This window comes from Molothrus ater, chromosome 17 (assembly GCF_012460135.2).
Source record: "Molothrus ater isolate BHLD 08-10-18 breed brown headed cowbird chromosome 17, BPBGC_Mater_1.1, whole genome shotgun sequence".
NCBI lineage: Eukaryota > Metazoa > Chordata > Aves > Passeriformes > Icteridae > Molothrus > Molothrus ater.
In genome coordinates this window covers 9,150,162-9,173,298 of record NC_050494.2, presented here as the reverse complement: position 1 = coordinate 9,173,298, position 23,137 = coordinate 9,150,162, and the positions used below count along the sequence as shown (strand labels likewise).

The window sequence follows — 23,137 nt, the reverse complement described above, 5'->3', positions numbered from 1 at the left end:
ACCGTGGAAGTCACAGTATTTGGAGTCACAGCATCCTCAGCCTGCTGCTAAAGCAGAGCAGAGCAGCTCCATGCTGGTTGTGTAACCCAGCCTCACAGGACTTTCCCCATAATGAGAGGGCCTTTCCCTGCAGTCCCATGGGGGCCATATGCTGCACTCCTGAAAGGATGCTCAGAGCTCAGCTTCCTCTCCAGCACCTATTTTCAGTCTTCCCTAGAAAAAGCAAAGAGCAAGAGGAAGCAGGAAGGAGGGGGAAAAAAAGTTTAATTAATCTTCATTTAATTTCTGCTGTCTTTTAGCAAATGGAAAATAAGTGAGCAAGCCCATCAGGCCTGTGCCTGATGCTGCAGCCCTGGGCTCATCCAGATGGGATGCACATCCCACCAGGCCCCTGCAGCCAGCAGGGAATGCCATCAAAGGCTCAGGCTTGACTCCAGCCACTCTTCCCAACACATCCCACAGGGATGTGACTGTAGGGCCTTCCCCAGAAACAGATGGGGAGGCAATTCATTACCTTCATGAATTTCTCTGTGATTTTCACCTCCCAAGGGGGGAAGAGCAAGGCCAGAGAGGACTGAACTCCTCTTGGAGGTTCAGCCTGTTTATCTACAGGTTTGAGCAGGTGCTCTCTGGCAAACACACACCCACAAAGGTCTGTCTGCAAAGAGGGGAACCAAAAATGGCAGGTTTGATGGAGGTGCTCCCCAGGTGCCCAAGTTCTTGCATATGGATGGGCCAAGTCCAGACAAAACCAAGCCCTGAATTATTAGGAGGTCTCCTAGGTTTGGCTATTCCAAATCTTGGGTGGATACCCAAGGCTGGGATATGCCCCACATTCTTGTAGATGTTTACATCCCCACCACCTGGTAAAAACAGTAGGAGAGAAACAACTCTAGAGTCCCATTTATTTGTTTTATTCAGACACTTCCATTGCCTTTTCCTATACTTACAACCCCAAATCATTCTCCCAATACTAAGATTGTTTAAAATCACTGCCAATTTAAAACCAAGTTTCATACCTACATGGTATTATCTAAACTGACAGAGGACAGGATTAGATTAGATATTAGGAACAAATTCTTCCCTGTGAGGGTGCTGAGACTTTGGCACAGGTTGCCCACAGAAGCTGTGGCTGCCCCTGGATCCCTGGCAGTGTCCAAGGCCAGGTTGGACAGGGCTTGGAGCACCCTGGGACAGTGGAAAGTGTCCCTGCCCATGGCAGGGGTGGAATGAGATGAGCTTTACAATCCTTCTAATGCAATTCTATGATTCTATTTATCCCATTAATCTGCTGATCCTCACACCAAACCTCAGCAGCTCTCTCTGTGTCATTTAATATAACTTGAGGTGCTTCCACCGCCCACAACTGCATCAGAAGGGGAGGGTGCAGCCTCTGGGTCTGGAGAGGCAGCTCAGAGAAAGTTTTAAATTACATCTGTTTTCTGTTGCAGAAAAGAAACACATCATCAGCTACAAAGGGTCAGTGCAGAAATTCTTCCTATCCCTCATTAGCTGGCCTGATAAGCAAGAAGCTGCTAATTAAGAATAGCATTAAAAACATCGAGATGTTAAAGAAGAAAAGGTGGAGAAGAAAAATTCAATGCAAAATTCTGGTAAATTACAGACAAAGAGCTCAGGAATTTCTCCTTCTGTCTAAGACTTTTCCCTTCCTTACAGGAATAGCCATAACTAAGAAAAAGACCATGCCAGAGATGTGCATCCCCTACCCACAAGAACCCAACCAGAGATCACATTAACCGAGTTTCTTTAGAGCTGATACGGATTAAATGCTCCATTCCCTCAGGCTGTGGAGACACAGCCCTCATGAAGTGCCAGCAATTGAGTTCAAGACATAATGACATGAGGACTTGTCCCTCTGGCTCAGGGTGATGCTTAATTGGGTGTGAAGTCAGCTTTTGGATGAGCACTGCCACGAGCAGGCTGGCTGCTGTGCAGGTCCCAGAGAGGTGCTGCTCCTTCCCCCCCAAATTCATTGCAGGGCAGCTTTCTGCAGGCATGGGGAGTGTCTGGAGAGGCCCAACCTGGGGAAAAGGACACAGCAACATTCCTGCACTGGAGTGTCTCAGAGGAGCCCACCCACGTTCGCCCATGGCACCTCCAGTCCCTGCTCTGATACCAACAGAGACTCTCAGCCCCTCAACACCTCATCTCTTCTAAATAATGAAAACCCCACTAATCAAAAACCCAGCAGGATCAGCAGAGAAACCTCTGGGGAAAAAAGAAAAAGGGTACAAATCCCACCTCCCCCTCGGCCCTGAGCCACTGGAGAGCAAGAGCTGCTCCTGGACAAGGACATGCAGCACACTCAGGTCCCCAGGAGCTGTCCCAGCAGCTCCACAGCCCGAGATGGACAAACATCCCATGCAAGCTCCTACCCATGCTCCAAACAGCCCTGCTCCTGCAGCCAGGAGAGATGGGAACAGCAGCACGGATCTTCCAAAGGATGGAGCCAGTTTGAGGGTTGGCTTTGTTGCTCATTCAAGCCTGGAGTCTTTATATAGTGTCAGGGCAGGATCCAAAAGCGGAAGAGAGACACCCACTCCCAGGGAGTGTAACACACACACTGAAATAAATAGCTCCCTGCCTAAGGGGATGACTCAGGAATCTCACCAGTCCTTAAAGCACAAATCATTGCTAATAAACCCCAGAAAGCTTGGAGGAAGGCCTAGCAAGAGGTCAACTGGGCAAGACTTGGCATTTCCATCCTTGCCAGGCATAAAGGAAGAGGAAGGATGAATAACCACTGAAAAATAACAATGTCCAACATTGAGGCATGGTCACACCAGCCCAAGCCCTTCCTGCAGTACACCTGCCTGAAGAGCACTGAGTAGCCCTTGTTCTTGGGGAGAGGTTTTGTTTTTCACCGCCCCTCCTGGAAGCACTCAGGCTTAACCACCATATGGCTTGAAGTGGCAGGAGGAAACAGAGCCTCACTCCCTGTTTGTCCAGCTATAACATACAGATATTTATATTTACCTATTTTGCTCTCCTCTTGAGTGAAAGATGGAGTGCTCTTACACCCCTTATTACATTCTTCAGATCAGGTAATGAACCTCCCAGCAAGCATAAACCCAATTAATGGCCACTCTGAGACTGTGAGTTGAGCACAAGCCCATAAACATGCAGGAGAACATCTCCCAGAGCTGTCATTTCACTGCCACATATAACACCCCAACAGGAGAAAGTCAATAAGACCCATTCACAGCCCTCCCCGTGCTGCATCTGTAATGAACAGTGAGATCACAGCAAACTGTCCCTCTGTGGCTGATCCATGTCACTGGGAAGGTGCCACCTCCATCCTCCCAGCCCAATGCCAGCCCTGCTGAGGTTCCCAGGCTGGCCAAAGCCACCCCCACCTTCCTTTGCAAGCCCAAGGAGCACAGACAGAAACCAAACCACCAATCCAAAAGCAAATCAGGTGACAGGAAATGCTGTTAAAAAGAAAAGTGGAGCAAAGATAACATTTACCAGCAGTGCCCCAACGACTGTTTAATGCCTTTTCTGTGTCTTGGATGCTCAGTACACCAACTCTTCCAGCAGGGATTGGCTCTTTTTGACTTGATGGGCAGAACAGAAGCTTGTAGACTTCTACTCCCCTTAGGGAGTATTACACTGCTGTAATACTAACAGAATAATATCTTCCCCTTTCTATTCACTTTAACTATTCTTTGACTGATTGTTTTTCTTTTTCCTTTGCACCCCATATTAGTTTTTTCCACCACACCAAATCTGCAAGAAAAAAAACACAAAAAAGCAGGTGCCCAGACACAACCTACTGCCCTCACACAGGAGACACACAAGGTGTCCACAAGTCCCCCTTGAGCCAGGATTCCTGATAGGTTATTTTTATTTTTTTCCTGGGCCTCATGATAACTTCATGGAGAGTGACAGGCTCGCTGTGGAAGCTTTGTCAGGAGTGCCTGCCCTGCTGTGCTCATCCCTTGCAGTGCGTGACAGCAGCTCTGCTGCCACCCCAGCCCTAATTTGCTCCCACACTGTCACCTCCCCAGGGCTGGCAGAGCTCTAAACGAGAGAGCAGAACTGCCAGGCAGATCAGGGTTTGTTTACAAATGAGGAATTTGTGAATGCTGGGGAAAGACCCTCCGCAAGGCAAAATCTGTCCTGAAGAGACCAAGCACCAGCCACGATGGAGCTGCCAGGAGCTTCAGACAGAGAGCAGTTGCCTCCTAACTCAGATTCCCTCTGCCTTTGCCTGTCCTCTTGTTTCTTTTCCCTGTCCCACCCTCCTGGAGTGGCAGTAAGAAAAGGAGGATTTCTGAATGAAGGTGGAGACTGGGCACTTCACTCTGAAACACAACTCAGCTGCTTAGGAACTAAAACCAGTGTCAACAAGGCTGGGTGGCTTCTGATTGTTCCCAGTCTTGCATTGCAGATCACAAGAGTTGATCAGGGCTTGCTACAAAGATTCCTTTCTCAAAACCACTTCTCCAAGGTGGATCTCACATCCAGGTCATCCTATTTCAATGTGGATCAGCCTCATCTCTCCCCTTCACCTTACCTGCTGGGGTGTCCACAGGGCAGTTTTTGAACACCCCAGTTCCCACAGGCTGTGCCAGGAGGTGGGATATGCCTCCTCTCACTCCTGTTTTTCAGTTTAAAATCATGCAAAATCTCTCCTCCTTGCCTGCACTGGTCCCACCCAGCTCTCACTGAGGTTTGCAAGGTGAGTTAGGCTCCCTCTGCCACCAACAGAGGGAAATGGGCACCTCCAGAAGGCAAACCTGCCCACCTAACCCTGCACTGAGACTGCTGTGGGACTTCCATGAAGAATCCAGCATGTATCTGAGCATCACCAAATTCACAATGAAAGCTCACAGCACCTTAAACATCTGGACATTACAGATCCCAAGACAAATCAAGTGACTACTCAGTCACAAGGGCTTGCACCCAGCCACCCCAGTGACTTTGATGTAGGCCTAAATAACCTCCCTACAGCAGCAAGAGGTGAGAGGTGAGAAGATTCCAGAGGTCTTCTTGCTTCCTCTCTTAGAAAAGGCAGCTCTTTGACATCCAATCCACTCCAAAAAAATCACCTCATGGATGCTTACCAACACCAAAACTTTTCCACACATCTAAAAAGCACATTAAAAGGCTGGAGTGATGCCAAAAAGAGACCAGAGAGTTCTGCAGGAGCTCTCTGCTTTCCCTCATTGATTGGCAGCTGTAGAGCCAAGAAGGCCCGAGGCTGTAAGGAAGCAGCTCCTGCCATCCCAGCCAGTGTTTTGTGTGGTACTCCCCATCCAACAGCACAAGTAATTATTCCAGTGCCTCACGACAAACACACAGGACGCCCTCAAGACACCTCTGCTGTCAGTGCCACAGGAGGCTGAGCTTGCAGCTTTCCCAGGAAAAGGCCACGGGAGCCACGTGGGGAGCTGAGGTCGCCAGGGCTTCAGGGAGCTGAGCAAGCTCACTCAGCCTGCTCCTCACTCAGCCTGCTCCTCACACAGCCTGCTCCTCACTCAGCCTGCTCCTCACTCAGCCTGCTCCTCACTCAGCCTGCTCCTCACTCAGCCTGCTCCTCACTCAGCCTGCTCCTCACTCAGCCTGCTCCTCACTCAACCTGCTCCTCACTCAGCCTGCTCCTCACTCAGCCTGCTCCTCACTCAGCCTGCTCCTCACTCGCCCTGCTCCTCACTCAACCTGCTCCTCACTCAGCCTGCTCCTCACTCAGCCTGCTCCTCACACGGCCTGCTCCTCACTCGGCCTGCTCCTCACTCAGCCTGCTCCTCACACGGCCTGCTCCTCACTCAGCCTGCTCCTCACTCAGCCTGCTCCTCACACAGCCTGCTCCTCACTCAGCCTGCTCCTCACACGGCCTGCTCCTCACTCAGCCTGCTCCTCACTCAGCCTGCTCCTCACACGGCCTGCTCCTCACTCAGCCTGCTCCTCACTCAGCCTGCTCCTCACTCAGCCTGCTCCTCACACGGCCTGCTCCTCACTCAGCCTGCTCCTCACACAGCCTGCTCCTCACTCAGCCTGCTCTCAGTGCAAAACAAATTTGACATCAGAATGTCTACTCCTGCAGTCCTGGTGGAGTCATCTTTCGTCACAGGTGGCTGTCAGAACAGCCCAAATCTTTTTGTCTTGCAGCCTGATTAGGAGCATTTAAATGGGTGGTGGTGGAGGATCCTGCACCCCCTGTCCTTCTGCACCACCTGGTTTTGCCATCATGTGTTCACTAGTCAGCTACATCTAAATACACTCTCAATGCATTCTAAATACATTCATGAAACTCAGTCCAGACCATCACAACAATCTGGTTTTGCAATGTGGTTCCTTTTGGACCATCAGGGGTGAAAAATCATTGCATTATTCCAAAGAAGTGTGTGTCTCAGTGCTGGAGACTCCTCTCTTTGATGTGCAGGGACATCACAGCAACAGGGACAGCCACTAATCCTCTGTAGGAACCACTCCCCACCTTTCTCAGCTCTACCATATCTGTTCCACAGGAGATTACATGGCAGGAAAAGGGACTGGCACAGCTCCCTATCACCACAATTTAAAGAACAATCTGTTCCTCAGGAACTAAGAAACCAGTGAGCATTTGGGCTACCTTAAAAAAGGTTATGCAGGGCTAAGTGTTTGCTACTTAACTCCCAGAAGCTGAACACTAAATTTACCTGCTTTTTATCCATGTGAGCACCACTGATGCCTGGTAAACCCTGTGCTCTGCTCACCCTGGGCACAGTGGCTCACCCTGTCACCCTTTCCTTGTGCTACAATGCAAACAAAAAATCAAGAAACCTGATTTTTGTAACTATATCTCTTTGAGATACGCCCATCTTCCCTTTAGTACAGAATTTGGAGCTTGCATTTTGGGTTATTCCTTCTTTAATACATCGAACCACAGCAAGACTCATCTGAGGTGTGTTGCAGCACAAAAAAAGGAGGTCACCCAGGGGATCAGCTTGTTTTTCATTTCCTTAATGTCAGTGTGGGGTGAATATGATGGCTGGAACGTGACACATTCAAGCAACTGAAATCAGGCTGCTCCCACCAAGCTCTGACTAAGCAGCTGGAGAGGAGCTCGTGAGGCATCCCAGCAGGAAGGTGCCCTGGTCCCTGGGGTGGACAGGACCCCCCAGCTCAGGGCAGAAGCCCTGGAGGTCAGAGCCCAGCATGATTATTAAGCCCAGCACCTGTGGGAGATCTGTGCTGGCCCCTTCATCCCCCTCAGCCTGGAGGTGGGCAGGGGAACCCAGGAGAGGCCCCTGCACATCACCTGGTGGATGGGCTGGGTCGGGTGGCATCTTACCTGCCCACAGCAACCCTGTCTGAGTTGAGGGCTTGCCATGAACTCCCCAGGGTTTGGGGATGGACAGTTGAGACTGTCAGACCACACTCACCCTGAATTTTGGGGTAAGAGATTATCTGGAAATGGATCTGTGTGAAATAACCATCGGTTCTGAGGAGTGAAAGGAATCACAAAAGAGGCCACATCTGCAAAGAGAAACCCTGGAACTCCAGGGAAGCCCCTCATCCACTCTCTGTGCTCCCCCTGAGCCAGCCATGGCCATGCCAGGATGCAGGCAGAGCAGGCAGGGCACAGGAGAGAGAGGTGGCTTGCCTGGGTGAAAAGGGAAGAACAAATGGGATAGAGATGGCACAAGGAAATTTGAATGGAATTAGACAGGGAGGAAATGTTCCTCCTTATTATAATTTAAGTCCATGCACTTGCTTAATTAACTAAATGTATGGTGCACAGTATGAAGATGAAAAATGCACCCAAACTATTTTTAACACACTTAAAGAGATGCATCAGGGTTGTAAATTCTAAGTAGGAAATGCAAGAATTATGTTGGTTCCTGAGCACACAGCTTTAAAAGTGCCTGAATCCAGGCTGTTTTCTTGCCACTGTTCCAAATGCAGGCCCTTCTTCAGCTCAGGGACCAAAGCTGAGCAGCTCACCCAGGGATCAGCAAATGTGTCTCCAGACACCTCAGACCATGGGGGTGCCCAGTGTGAGCACCCTGCTTGGGCTGGCACAGAACAGCGATCCCTCCTGAAATAAGATGACAGAGGACAAAAAATCACTTTCAAGTATTCCAGCCCTTCCTGTGCACAGGACAGGTGACAGAAACCAAGCCAAAAGGGCTAGAAGGGAAAAAAAAATCATTCAGAGTAATAAAATGGAAAACTTTTAGGAGCCAAATGCCCACCTGCACAGAGAACTAAATTGAGGTCTAAGTGCTGCTGCACCCCTCAAAAAGCCTGACCTGCTATTTAGATACAGCTCAACTTTTCAAGTTTCAGTTCAGCCTTGAAGAGAATGAAGCCATTTGCTGCAATGTAAAGGATCAGTCACAAAAAAAAAAAAAAAAAAGGTGGGGGAAAAATAGAAAAGAAAGGTATTGAGAGAAATATTGGGAGAAGGTGAGAAATAAAGCAGGCTCAGACTTCTGGGAGAGCACCTCTAGCTACACTCAAAAATGGGACCCCCAAGGCTCAGCTGTCCATGGGGTTATGCAAAATATATATTATATATTATATATTATATATTATATATATCATACACACAGCTCCCAAGAGCAGGTCACCCAGTTGTGTCAGTGTAGGAAGAGCTATTAAGTACAAAAATGAATCATAACACAGAAATATAAAACCCTGCTTTTGCTCACAGAGGTAACAGCTCTGCTTTTAGAGAGGCAACATCTGAGATGAGACCAGGGCTGGGGGAGTGAGAGATTCCCTGGTTTGAATTTCCCTGATTTCTTATGCATGAAATGGTGAGAAAGGGAATGATCGACAGCAGGAAGAGGTGGGGAATGCAATCAGATGGATTGGATCTAGGATGCAGCACTGGAATTAAATGCAACCTGCACAGGCTTCTCAAGGCAGAGCATCAGACCCAGCCTGGGCCTCTGCAGGCAGGAATTTAGCAGAGGTACTCACCCAGAGGCACCTCTCACATTTATTAAAGCATCTCTATGCTGGGAGAGCCCCAATAGTTTTTGTCTTGGCTTTGGGTGCAGGGAGCTGCCTGAGCAGCCCCGGAGCAGCCCCGTGCCTGCAAAGGCAGCTGGGTCTGCAAGCATCTCTGTGAGATAAAACCCAGCCTTGCAGCATCACAAACTCACACTGGAAATAAATCTGCATGCAAGAAAGTCCCTGTGAGCAGCAGAGCAGGGAAATAGGGGTGCTGGCAGTAGAGAGGGCTGACTGAAGCCAGGACAGTGGCAGGATAGGGCACCCTCATCCACAGCCTTCTTCAGGACTCCCATTCCTGCAGGATGAGGGCTAAAGGTGCTTTTGTGCTCCAGGCTTTGGCACAAAACGAGGTTTTGGGGCATGAGGAGTCAGAGGGACCCCAATAGCACACACAGGGCACTGCACTGGCCTTTGGGACATGGGAATGGCTCCAGCCCTTCCATACAAACTTTGTGACCTTGAGACAGGCTCGTCATCCTCCCACACCTTTGATTAGGCTTTTTATCTGTCCTGTCTGTCTGCATTACTGACTCCCAGTTACAAAACCCCTTCCAACACCCCCAGACCTGGCACAGGCCATGCCAGGCTCACCCAGGCTGCAAGGGGGGATAACTGAGGCATGAGCTTATCCTGGCAGCTTTGTGTGAAGGTTCCCATATTCTTCAGCTCTTCCAAAGCTGTAACTGCAACCTGCCAAGGCTAAACCTGTCATGGGTACAGCACAGAAAACCGGAGTCCGTAGAACTTCCCAATACACTTTAAAAAAAGTATGATACCACCAACTCTTGACAGACATTGGTGCAATTACCACTTCAGCCCAGAATTCAGCCTCCATTTCCCAGCAGGTGCGTGAGGGGAGGGGGCAGAGGCTGGTTTCACAGGCTCCCTGTGGTGCCACAGCAGATACAAGTGGAGTCACGAGCCCAGAACAAATGGAGCTGCTCAGGCTGGGGGGATGCAGCTCCATGGTGAGAGCCAAGGGGCACTGGGAGCAGCCTGGCACTGGGAACAGGGCAGTTTGGGGTGGCCCTGGGAGCACTCCGGGCTGCCCAAGCAAATGCAGAGAGCCAAACAGTTCAGAAGTTAAGACAGAGCAGCTGAAGAAGCCGAAGATGTTTGTAAAGCCCTCACAGTCAGAGCTACCCCTGCTGTTTGTCATTCGGCATTCAGCCCCTTCCATGTCTGTCACTGTCACCCCAGTGTCCCCAGCTGGGGTCTCAGCTGTATTTAACAGCACACTGCACACAGCATCCCCACCCTCAGTGCACACACAATAACCCAGCTCCCAGCATGAACACTTGGCCCCTCCACACCTTTCTGGAAGATTTTGAGACACAAACCACCCACAACTCCAGAGCATGGACAGGAGCATGAAAGGTGCTCAGGATGCTCAGTGCTGGACTTCACACTCCTCATCATAGCTGCAGCTGAGCTCCACAGATGCTCTCTCTTCTCCTCTCCCATTCCCCAGGGGAGATGAGCTTCCCCAAGGGCCCCAACTCGCTGCAGTGCTCAGCAAACCTCCCCCTTGCACCCAGCAAGGATCTCCCTTCTCCCACTGGTCCCACCAACACCTCCAAGGAAGGCCTCAATGTACAAAATGGCTGAGGAGCAGAAAGCACATCCCAACTCCTTATCTTACAGCAGCACAACAGCAAAAGGATGGAGGTGGGGGGAGCAAACAGAAAAGGCCCCAAAAATCCTTTTGCCGTAGCTGACAGAGGCCCTGGCTATGAGGAAAAACATCAAAACAAAACAAAAAAAGCATCAGCACCAAGGGTAGGAGCAGCTCAGCCTGAGCCCAGGCCTGCAGAAGAGCCCGGTGGGACTGTGGAAAGTCCCAGAGGGAAGGGAGTTGCAGTAACACCGAGATTTATCTTGACCCTCCCTTTGCAAGCCTGGGAACAACGGGAAGTCATCTGCACTCCTATGCAGCAATGCTTCAGGGATCAGGGAATCCTCCTGCCAAACGCGGGTCAGCTGGGCCATTCCTGCCCAAAACCCGGGTACCCGGGGGGGATGAGCACCCAGGGATGCTCCTTTGTTTACCGCTCGGCTGTACAGGCAGGGAGCCCCAGACACTGATTAGCATTTCTTTCTAGACACATCTCCCATTCAGACGCTTCCCACAGCGGGCAAGAAATACCTCCAGAACCCTGAGCAGAGCCCCAGAACCAACCCCGGCCCCAAACCGACCGCAGCCACCCAGCAGGCAAAGATGGGGCCAGGGAGGGAAGGATGCTGGGGGGGTGGGGGGGAGGAGAGACGGTGCCTGAGCAGAGCTTTTTGTTCCTCTGCTCACAGCATTGCTATGGTGATTTCAAGCAAGACGGAGGAACAGACGCTACCCATCACTCCCGCTGCACCGACCGCATGAGCAGCCCCTTCCCCCGCAGGCAGGAGCGGGCAGGGGGAGACAGGGGCTCGGTGCAGCGCACCTCTCCTGGGAGCCACCCCCCAGCTCTGCAGGGGCAGCTCCTTCCCCCCCGCCCCCTTCCCCGGATGGCCATCACCGCCCCGATCCCGGGCACCGCCTGGGCTGGGGCGATGGATGCGGGATGCGGGATGCGGGATGCAGCGGCGGCCCGGCCCGGCCGGGCGGCCCGACTGATCCCGGGGAGGATGGGGGGAGAGGCTCAGCCTCCGCCCCCCGCAGCATCCCCCGGGGCTCCCCAGCCAGCCCTGGCACCCGGCATCCCTTCCCCGCACCCGCTCTGCAGCTGGAGCATCCCCCCCTCTCCGGCGCATTTGGGGGCTCAGGGGATGCAGGAGGGCATCCCGACCCCGGGGGGGTCTCTGCCGCCAGCTTTGCCCCCCACCCTTTTACTCACACGTATGCGTGGTAAATGAAAGCCCATCCCCGCGGTCTCTCCAGCACATTGTAGAGGAAATTCTGCAGCTTGCGGTAAAAAGCATTCCTTTTGGGGGGCTTCCCGCTGCCCGAGACCCCGGAGCGCGGCTTGCTGAGGATGCTGCCCCGCTTGGAGCTCTCGGAGCCGGCGATGAGCAGCGCTCCGTCCCGGCTGGAGTCCGGGGCGCCCGGGTCCAGCCCCACGAAGCCCACCTTGAGCTTCTTCTCGGCGGCGGGCCCCGGGTAGACGCCTCCGTTGCGGGATTTCTGCACCATGGTGGCGGCGGGGGGCGGCGGGGGGCTCCGGCGGGGGGCTCCGCCCGCGCTCCCCGCCGCTGCTCCGCGCCCGGCGCAGCCGAAGCCGCAGGAGCCGCTGCAATCGGCTCCGCCAGCGCCGCCCCGCCGCCGCCCGCCCCCTTAACCCTTGGCATCCCCCGCCGACAGCAGCATCCCGCATTCCCCCCGCTCCCACCCACTCCTAAAAATCCGGGCTTGCCATTCCGCACCCCCCCCCGAAATTTTAAAAAAAGAGGATCCGACGGCGCCCACCAAGAAAAGCAGTGTCGGGCGTTGTTCCCCCAAATGTAGGTCCCCCCCTAATGCAGGGAGGGACATCCCACCCCCAGATCAAGGTACAACATGTTCCTGCTGCCCACAGCGCGGTGTTTGCTCCCCAAACCAGGCGCTGGCACCCCCATCAGACCCCCATGTTGGGGGCTCCTCCTGCCCCCCGGGAAGGGCTGGGCAGTGCCCTGGGATGGGATTCCAGCCCTGTTCTCCCACTGGCAGCGGGTGCAGACATTGCCACAGTGTCACAGGGGTACCCAATCTGTGCCTCCTCTCCGTGAACCCACTCAGCAGCAGACGTGCTCAACCTTTCCACAAATCCCACTGTGCAAAGTCATTCCCTTCTCCACGCTTCCCGACCTCTTCCCAGCCTATCATCTTGGTAGCCCAAATTCAGCATTTGTGCTGAAACTGCACCATGACATGGTCACCAAGCCGTTTAGAAGCCAAGCTCCCAGCTCAGAAAGTCCATCTCCAGATGTGCTGACCCAAACCAGCTCTCTAATACCCCACTATTTATAGTCCAGCAGCAGCATTTTCCCCCCTTATACCATGGCTGGATTCTGCCCCAAGGAATATTTCCTGCTGACACACCTTCGCTGGACTCAAGAGGAGACAGGCAGACTACCTGCCTGGCAAAGAAGACAGGACAGAGGTGCCTGCCCCACATAATTATCCTCCATGGAAAGGGCTCTTTGATGTGCAATGGGAAGACCTGCAATCAAATAAAATCAAGCCCAAGGTCATCATCTCCTTCCCAGCGGCATTTCTATCCCTTACAACCCAAAAAAATCACAGGTGATCTGTGAACTGCACACCTCTTCATGTTATTTGTAAGTAAAACAAGGCTTTAGGACAAAACTTTTTGTTTGTAAATTAAATAGCAAGCTCAGGGAAGCTGCACCTTTCATCATAAATACCTCGGCACAATGTTAGTAGAGAAGCAGCAAAATGGTGGTCCCGAGTTTTATGGCTGCAGGAGCCACCCAGGGCTGGGTTTTGTTGGAAAACCAATCTTACCACTCTGTATTGTTGCCAGCTTTTCCTGAAATTCATATTTAAACGAGAAAATCAACACAACCTTTCAGAGTGCTCTTCTCAAGTCCTGGCTTTTTGGTCCTCTCCTAATTTCTCAGGAGGATCCCAGTGAGAACTAATGGATAAGAGGAGCACTGAGATTAAAGCTGCTGCCTCTCACTCCCCAAAGCCCTGTCATGCACGTTGAGAGAAGAGTGAGCGTGGAGCAGCCCTACATTTTTTATGAACAGAACATTTCCTGTGACCCATATTCTCTCCAACACATGGCTGAAAGAGAATCCATCTCTGCAAGGCAGGCAGAAAACTAAAGCTGGGTTAAATACTGCAAAAACAGATCTGCAAGTATGTCTGAATAAATTGCTCAATTCAATGAGGGGCCATTCTATTCATTATTTGTGAACACTTGTAAGATCATTAGTCTTCTTTAATAGGGTGGCCAATTACAAATGTGCCTGGCACTAATGTACAAAGTGCATTATTATAGATCCAGTGACGCAGTCCCAAAGCAGGAAATATCCCCCTCCACAAAAAGGCCAACAACAAACAAAGGAAGCAATTTTCAATTAACAAATTGAAGATTACAAATAGTCTGTGAGTCCCAAAGAAGAATCTAAATTCAACACACTCCTCTTTGCCTAATTAGTTGGTCATTCTCAGTGTCACACTGCAGCTCTGGGTGTCCTGCATTTCTGAGACCACCAGAAATGGGGAGTGGGAAAGGCAAGGGGTGGGATCTCACCCTTTCCAAGTCATGGGTGGGCTCAGGAAAGGCATGGTGTGGTTGTAGGGACTGTCAGGGATTGTTGTTTCACTCAGGAGGGAGGCAAAACCTCAAAGGAAAGCAAGACCGACCTTGAGAGCAAGTGCATCATAGATTGTCTCTTCTTTGTGAACAGAGAGCAGTAGAAAAGGCCTGAAATTGTGGGTGAAGGCCTCTTCTAGCCTCACCCCTTTTTTTTCTTTTTACCTTGGACTCTTGGGGCATCTCTAACTCATTTTTTATAATATTCCATGGGATGGCACCACCAGATGCAGTCGAGTGTTCAGAAGCACATGGCTTCACCCTTTCCACCCCCACGTGTCACTCACAGGAGCTGTCCCTTGATCCAGTGTCCAGTGCCTGGCCAGCTGCAGCCCTGAGAGGAGCAGCAACTGCTTACAAACACTGAGCTGTGATGTCCTGCATGAAGCCTGCAGCAGGTAATTTTGGAGATGAAGTCACTTGTGTGCCACTTTTGCTGGGTGGCACAAGACAAGACACAGCCATTAACACTGGGAATTAATGAGGTATATAAAAGCAGCAGTGGGAAGGTGCTTTTATCTGATCCAAGGACATTATGTCTCCACAAACAAACAGAATTACTGAGTCAGTCCTTTGCTTTCAACACTGGTGATGGCTTTAAAACACAAACACCATGGCAGACAGCTGAGACCCTGAAGGTAGGATGAAATCCATCAATCCATGTTAAGATACAGAAAGTCCATGCTCTGTCCCCTGGCGATTTTGGAGATGTAGTAAGAAATGACTGGTGTGAAATATGTAGAATGACTCCAGGGATAAATTTCTGCTTGAAACACTGAACAAGAGCCCTTTCTCTATCCTCACCCAGCTGGTGGTTTGTGTGAACTGTGCTACCCATAGCCTGGGTTTTGTCACTCACAGCTCTCTCTCCCAGAGCTATTTTCAAACCCTAAAGCAGATGGCTTTACCTCCCCTTGTACAGGATGCTGCAACATCCCAGCAACACTAACCTGCCAAGGGAAAAGACATGAACAGCTCAGTCTCTCTGCACCCAGTGTCCACCCATCTCACTCTGCTTCAGCTCCCCCTCACCTCCCACCACCCCCATCCTCTTCTCTGAGCAGGAAACAGCCCTCAAAAGCCCCTGTCTATTGATTATTCATGTCTCTTCCCTGCCTGACTCTTCCCAACACATGCCAAGTCAGTTTTGGCTTTGAAACCAGCAGCCCTGACCCAAGAGAGGTTGGTTCATACAAGGAACTCGACCTGGAAGGAGATGCTTCCCCAGAATAAGGTGGAGCCTTCAGGGGAAAAAAGCTGTAGGAAAGATAATTCCTGTGCACAAATGGAGAAATCTATGTATTTCCAAAGGAGGAAGGTGAGTATGACATTTCTGACTGGAATAGAAGGCAATGCTCAGCCAAAGCTTCCACATTTGGGATGGAGAGATGTGGTACAGCTGCAGAGGATGTGCAGGGTGGTGAGGACACTGGTGCAGAAGGACCAGCTCGAGAGCAAGAGGGTCCAAACTGGCAGAGAGCAAAGGCTGCTTTTGGCACTCACTCACAACCACAGCATCAGCACTGATTTTTTTTAACTTTTTTTTTTAATCACCTGAAATGAAGATGCACCAGATGGTTTTCCAGTCCTGATCAAATCTGACAGTCATCTGTTTCAATGCTAATTAAGTTTCTATCCATTTTCATCAAAACTAGAAGCCCTGATAGACAGAGGCTCCCCAATGGTTCTTTCTTCCCCCTTCAAAGGGGATTTTAAAGTGTATTCTCCTCTTTAGCAGGCACAGGAAAAGGTGCCCATGAGGAGGCCACGCCTCCCAACCACTAAAAATCTTTAGATCAATCAGAATTTGCAAGCAACATGCTGACAAGAAGAAGCCAGGCTCCCTTCATCCTGCTGCTGACAGAGCTGCTTATTTTATATTACATATTTATTGGATGCAAAATTTCTGTGCCACCATCCATCTTCCTGCCCTGTTCTTAGACAGCACCGACCTCATTGGAGGCTGCTCCAGAAAAAAGTCAGGACAAATCCTACTGTATGAGATCAGCTTGAGCTGCAGCTGGAAGTGTCTGACTGTATGAACAGAAATCTCTCCAAGTTATGCTGAATCGACTTGGGAGATACACATGCTCCATTCTTAACTAGAAATTTATGTTCCTCCTTTCTAAGGGTGATTAAAATTGCTGAGGTCTAAATATTAATTTGTGCTGTGGAGGCCTGACTTTAAGGAAAACTGGTTTCTGGAAAGAACAGCTGCTTGACTGGGCATGTGGAAGGAGAAACAAGTGGAAAAAAAAGCAAAATGAAGGCGAATTCTCTTGAATTGAATTGCAATACTCTCAGAGCACCCACAAAGCTGAAAGTAAGTCACACCAGCCCATTTTCCTGTCACCTTTAGACTGCTGTGCTTCTGTCCCACTCAGGGCACACAGATCCTTCTCCTGGCAAATTCCCCACTGGCCAGGTCTCCTTCCCCATCTCCACTCCCCACCCTTCCATCATTGCCCTCCAGCTCCTTCTCCTGCCCTCGCCTCCTTTGGGACCACGTGTAATTTCTTTTCTTCATTTATGCTGTTACCTTGAAGGTATTTTTAGCCCGTGACCACAGTTGCCCCTGAGCCTTCCTTTTCCCAGACTCTGTAAATTTAGCTCTCTTAGTCATCCCTCACGTCTCCCAGTGCTCACATTGTTCCTCCTGACCTCCTTGGGTTTCCTCCTCCTCCTGCACCCACAAGGCCCAAAGCCAATGGTCAAATTGCCGTCACCTCAGTGCTCTTTGACCTCATCCCCCAGGACAAGGCTGCTCCAGGACCTCCTCCCACATCCTGATGACCACCACAAGCTCCTTGGGGACAACCACTCAGAGATGGAGGAGCCTTCCCACTCAGAGCCCCCTCCCAGTGTCTCCAAACCAGCGCTGAGCCCCCCACAATACACAGCTTACGGCAACAAAACTAAACTTGGTCTCACTTGGGAGCTCTTCCAGCCTTGCCTGGGTTCAGGAGCTTGGAATCCAGCTCAGGACTGGCTCTGGTCCCAGTAAAGCACCTCCCAGAACTATAACTGCATCCTGGCTGAGGCCCAGTCCCACAAAGCCCATTAGGTGCTTTGTTCCCATTCAAGCACCTGCCTCCCACTGACTTCAAAGCTGAATCAAAACCTGCATGAATATTTAGGGACTGGAGGTTGTCATCCAAAAGAAACAAGCCCATACTGAAATAGCTGATTCTGACACATCATCTCTGCAAGGAGGGGCACATCAGATTGATCTGTGCTCTAGCCTGACAGAAGGGAAAGCAGCTCAAATAAATAGGTTCCAGATGCTCCCAGGTGTCCTGGGTTAGGAGGGGAGCAGCATGAGGAGATGCTAAAGCCCTAAACCTGCATGGAGAAAAAAATTATTTTCTTTTTTTGATGCAAAAGCTTTTTTCCAATTCCTTTTCTTTCTTTCTGAAATGTCAAAATCTACAGATTTGGAAAGCAAGAAAACCAAACCCAATTACTAAAATACTGAAAAGCTTGAAGGCTAATTATTTTACCTCTTCATTATTGAGAGAGATTTTAAAAAACCTTTCCAAATTTAAGAAAAATCTGCTTTACATTTTTTCCATGTAATTTTTTTTCCATTTCAAAAATATTGAAGAAAGAATATTAGATTTTGATTTTAGTTGGGAAGGCTTCTTTTGATCCATGTTTCAGGTTTAAAAAAAATGGAAGTATTCTGTTGGGAAGCTGCCAGGCAGACGTGGCTGTCTCCATGCTCCTGCCTCTGTCACAGCATACCATGTGTCATCTGCAAAGAAAAACTCTCAAAGTAACTAAATTCATAGTTTCTCTGCACCATGGGCTTTTGCTGCAGGCTTTCGTCAGTCTTTCAGCCTGGACACCTGGGAAATCAAAAGAACGTGAAAGGGCAAGAGTTTATGATTTATTTATCTTTGACCTGAGGTCTTAAGGAAAGCTGGCGTACGTGCATCTGCATCTCTCTTCCTTCCTGTAATAACTGCAGAGCTTTTGGGCAATCTTTATCTTCTTTATTAAAGATAGGGGGGACATTTCAGATTGCTTTGAGTGAGAGTATGTGATGAGAGAGAGGACAGAAATCTCCTCAGTGCAGGAACTGGTGATGCATGGACACAATAATGGACATCAGAGAACCCACAGGACATTATTAGAAATATAAAACCATGGGAAAATGGGCACACCTGGTTCTACTGGTGATGGAATTCCATCTTTGTGGGCTCACTTTGGGAAGCACCTGCTAAACATCTCGGGTGCTGGACAGCGCAGGATCAAGCACTTTGGGCATGTTCCCCCAGGTGAAAATGCGGGTGCTGCGCCTGCAGGGTGGCATTTCCTCACTTCCAGCCTGATTTTCATGCAACCCCTCTTTTGTTCTCCCAACTTCGCCTTGCTCACGCTGTTCCTGTCCTCGGGGACCCATCGATCACTGTCACCTCCTCCCGCCCTCCCTGGTCACCACAGTCCTTCAGGGCAGGGCTGGGGACAATTCCAGGCTGTGTCCTTGGAGAGGATCCTCACCTCTGTGCACTGATGTGAGGGGTGGCAGGGCTGGCACACACTCTCCTGTGTCCTCTGCCCTCCTGCCCCTCACCAAAACCCAGCTCAGACACCCACAGCCTGTGCCAGGTGACTGCTGTCCCACCCATCACACCCCCACAAAGCCGATATTTGGGGATTGTCCTCTTTGCCCTGCTTGTGTCCCCATCCCAAAGCCTGGCTGCTGCCAGACTCATTGCTCTGAGTGCTGTGGCTGGCCAGGACTGCAGAGAGCATTCAGCAGATACAAGGCATGAGAACAGTGCCAGACTCGGGGTGATTACAAATCATTTAGACTTAGCAAAACCAGGCCATCCTAAATTTGCAGGCAGCAAAGGAGTGTTTGTGAGCAGAGCTGAACTGAGTTATTGGAAGATGCTGAAGTAGCTCTCCATAAAGCATCAGAGTGGTGGCTAAATGCTACCCGAGGCAGAAGGGAGAGTCTGGCCCAGAGCTGCACCCTGGGCTGGGCTACAGCTCCAGTTTCTCTTCAGCTCAGCAATATTCCTGCACAGGGTAAAGCACAGGCCAAGAGGAGGATGGGACCTGCCAAGTGGTGCATTGCCCTGGCCAGAGCTGCTGCTCTGTGCTCCCCTGGCTGCAGTGCACCTGAAAAGGTGCATCTCTAACTGGGGAAATGCAGAGGGAGGTCATTAAAGGAAATCAGTCAAAACCTCCCAGGTTTGGCCCTTGGCATGTTACAGAATGTTAGGGGAGAGCCTGGCTTCCCTCCCTCCACTCTGAATTTGTACCTCTGGGGCCAAGGGTCGCTGATGGACTTTGTGAAGGGGGTGTGATGGAAGCAGATGGAGAGATGAGACCCACCCAGCCATGGATGTTCTCTGCCCTGATCAGCCTTTTCCCCCAGCTTCTGGTCTGGCCCATCTTCTGCTTCCCAAGAAGGCTTAGTCCAAGGTCTTTGTGCCCAGCTCCAAGGACATGAAACCCATGGAGAACTCCTCATCCCCAGGCACTGCCCAGGCTGTGGGGGTGGCCTCAGCCCCATCTGCTCTGACCTGGGTGCCCAGCATTGTGCAGATCTGCTCAGGAAAGAGGCCAAGCCCAGACACTTGGGCTGGGGAGCAGAGCAGAGGTGGTTTACACCAGTGCTGGATGGAGAGCTGCCCGGGGCAGTGCAGCCCTGCAAGGGGAAATGTGCTGTGCCACTGCCCAAGGAGAAGAGCAGCATCTGCTGGGACACAAGGGAAGACATTGCTCAGGGATGAAGTCACTTTCTGAGGTCACACATTCAGTTTGTGCTGCATGTGCATCCCTCCCACTGCTACCACAGATGATTCAGCATCTCCATCACCAGCAACAATGGCAGGACTCCCTTGGGTGATGTCCTCTGGGAATTTTGGGCTGAACAGCACCTTGGCCTCCTTGGCAGTCACTGGCATTGACTTCCAAGGCAGCAAAATCAGAACGGGAGGTCAGGAGATCTTTGTTTGCTTTTTTCCCCCAGTGGGTGTGTTTTCAAATGATGTGTAAATGTCACCAAGACTTTTGAGTCAGCGTGGCACAGGCAGGACCTCAGTGCCTCTGTGGGGTTAAGGTTCATCAAAGTCTGGTGACAGATGATGGAGGCATGGGAGGGGAGCTGCCCTGACTGGAGAGGTTTTCTGTGTGCCAGTGATGTGTGCCCTGTGCTGGGTCTCTGCAGGGACCTGCCCAGGCTGAGAAGGGGCTGTGCCTGATGCTTTAACTCCCCTCCAAGTGCAGAAGGGCAGCAGGCAGTTCAAATTCCCCCAGCTCAGCATCTGCAGCCTGGATTCCACTTGCAATCTTGAAAAAGCCTTATAAATTTTTTAGAGCAGCCCCAAACGCCTGCTGAGTCAGCCAATCAGCTCCAGTGGATTAGGAAAATTTACTTTAAATTATTAACAGCACCCAGCCAGACAGGAGGGTAGAGGTGGGAAAGGAGAAGTACTCATTCCTCATTCCAGTGGATGCCACCAGAGCAGTCAGCACCAGGCTGGGGTTGGCAGAGGTGTCCATTCACACCTAAAGGATGGTCCCATCCATGGGATTGCCCTTCTCCATCAGGAGCCCCCACCAGCAGTGCCATGCTGTGCACAGGGTGCGCAGCATCGTGGAGATGTCCCTTTTGGAAACTGGGTGCTGGTCACATCCAGCCCCCACACACCTTCCCCTCCTTCCCTCCTCTTCCGGGCCCTTTGGGTTCTCTCCTCTTGAGGAGCTGATCCCCAGCTGTACAGCAGAGCCAGCCCTGATGGTTTTTTGACTTTCCTACAACCTCAATTAATTTTCCCTCCACCAGCTTCAAATGTCGGGAAATACAATCACATTTGCAAGCTCTGGTCCCCAAAGAAACGGCAATAAGCACTTTGCATCTCCCGAGGCTATTCCTTTTGCTTTGGACGTCCCTGCCAGGATCAGGGATGCGGGTCTGGATTTCCTGTGCTCGGCAGCTGTTTCTGCAGGACTTTGTCCCTGTTTCCACGAGATGGCACCGATGAGGCTGCCACGGGAAGCAGCCACCGCGACGCCTTCAGGGAGGACCGGGATGGAAAATGACTCCAAAACAATAAAAGTTGCTATGAAAAAAAATGCCTCTGATCTCCGGCTTGTGGCGTCCTAGCACACCTGGCCATGGCAGGGAGGAATTGGAGGAGAATTCGGTATTTTAAAATCCATCTCACCGCCACAGCTCTATCACCTGCTATGGGTCACACACACCCACCTGCTCCAACACGGTGCTGGTGGTTCCAAAATTAGCTTGAGCTCACTGCAAGGTTTGCCAAAACCCACCTGTGGTCCAGTTCAGGGGGCTGTTGGGCTGTTTATCATTTTGGCAGGACCCCAAAGTGGATCATGTCAAACCAAGGGCATCACTGCTTGTGTGCCTGCAAGCCCTGTGGGCCAGGCAGTGATTTGCACATGGTGGGTTGTTGATCCAATCCCAAAACACAGATCCACATGGATTCAAACCCAAGGTTTGGTTGGAGGCAGCTTGTGGTTTCATTGGTACTGTGTTGAGATGCCCAGAAATTAATAATATTTTTCTTTTCTTCATGCTTTGAAGTGGGTTTAAATAACAATATTTCTGTTAATTCTGTCTCGCTAAAGATCCTGACCCAAACCTCTCAAAATGCTTTTGCTGAGATCTCACTGCAGGCTCCATCTCTTCTTTCTGCTGCTGCAGATCACCTGGGGCACCAACCCACATTGAAATGAGGCTGAAAACTTGGCCCTGCTCTGAGCCATGAGCAAGTCTGAGTTAAATCCTCTGGGGTTTATATTTTTGCTGTTCTGCAGTTCCATCATTAATTACCTCACCACTTGTGCAGTGCTACCAGAGTCTCTTTCACAGCTCCCCTGGCATATTTCTATGGAAACGAAGCTGTGGTTTTGTCAGGCCTGTTTTTGCTTTTAAAATAGCAAGAGAGGTGCAGACTTTGCTCCTGCTCTTCTCTGTCCCCCACCTGACCCCAGGGCTGTCCCCACTGGCTGTGCCAGGGGCTGGCTTCCATGGGGCACAGGAGCTGCAGGTTCCTGAACAGTGTGGGAGGGATATTCCCACAGGAATTCCTGTTGCTGCTGCTTCTAAGGATGCAGGAAGATCGTGCATGTGAGGATGTTCTCCTGCTTGGAAATACCCAGGAAGAGGCACAAGGTGTCTCAGGGAAAACATGCCTTGGGAGCTGGGAAATGCAGGAGGAGCTGGAAGATGAGATTAAACCATCAGTGGGATAACAGCCTTCTCCTGTGGCTGTGCTGTGCCTGCAGGGATCCCCAGATCCCCTTCCAATTTGTGGCATGCCAAGGACATGGCACTTCAGAGAGCCCAGGTACCACAAAGACCTTGGGAATCAAATTGATTTCTGTGGATGAAGCTGGTGGATGTGGGGTGTGTGGAGAGGGGTGAGGAGCCCTTGGTGGGCCGTGCAGAGTGCTGGGGGTCTTGGCCCAGGGAGGCAGCCTGTGTCTGTCAGACGCAGACATGGGATGGGGAGAGCTCTGGGGGAGCAGGCAGGGTGAGATCATGCAGAGCTCTCTGCAATTCAGCTGCATGTCAGCTCCTCGAGGCCCTGCCTGGGGACACTCAGCACTGCAGAGCATCAGATGCTAATTAGGATCATTAAGGGCTTTGTGACACAAACAGTAATGATGATGCTGGTGCCTCTGGAGCTCTCCTGGGAAGGGCCTCGCATGATGCTGCCCTTCACAGAGACTGTAGAGCATCTGTTCCCAGCACTGCCTCCTCCTGAAGGCCGAGTCAGGGGCACAGACAGGCTCAGGATGCCCCAGCACGCTGCTGATGCCTCCTCCAGGGAGGAAATGTCCCTTGGAAACATCCCTGGAATGATGTAGTGGATGCACAACTCTCACACCACCTCCCTCCTTCTCCTGCCCCACTGCAC

At 51.0% G+C, this 23,137-nt stretch overlaps 1 protein-coding gene across 10 annotated transcripts in view; it reads right to left on the bottom strand.

The window, feature by feature from the left end:
* Nucleotides 1-12,167, bottom strand: part of KCNQ2 (potassium voltage-gated channel subfamily Q member 2) — a 74,587-nt gene extending 62,420 nt beyond the window's left edge. For all 10 annotated transcript variants that reach the window (XM_054516681.1, XM_036395816.1, XM_036395817.1 and 7 more), the window contains exon 1: nt 11,805-12,167. In XM_054516681.1, coding sequence (XP_054372656.1) covers nt 11,805-12,100 — 296 coding nt within the window. In that variant the 5' untranslated portion in view covers nt 12,101-12,167. The remainder of the gene's footprint in view (nt 1-11,804) is intronic.
* Between the last annotated feature and the right edge of the window lie 10,970 nt (nt 12,168-23,137).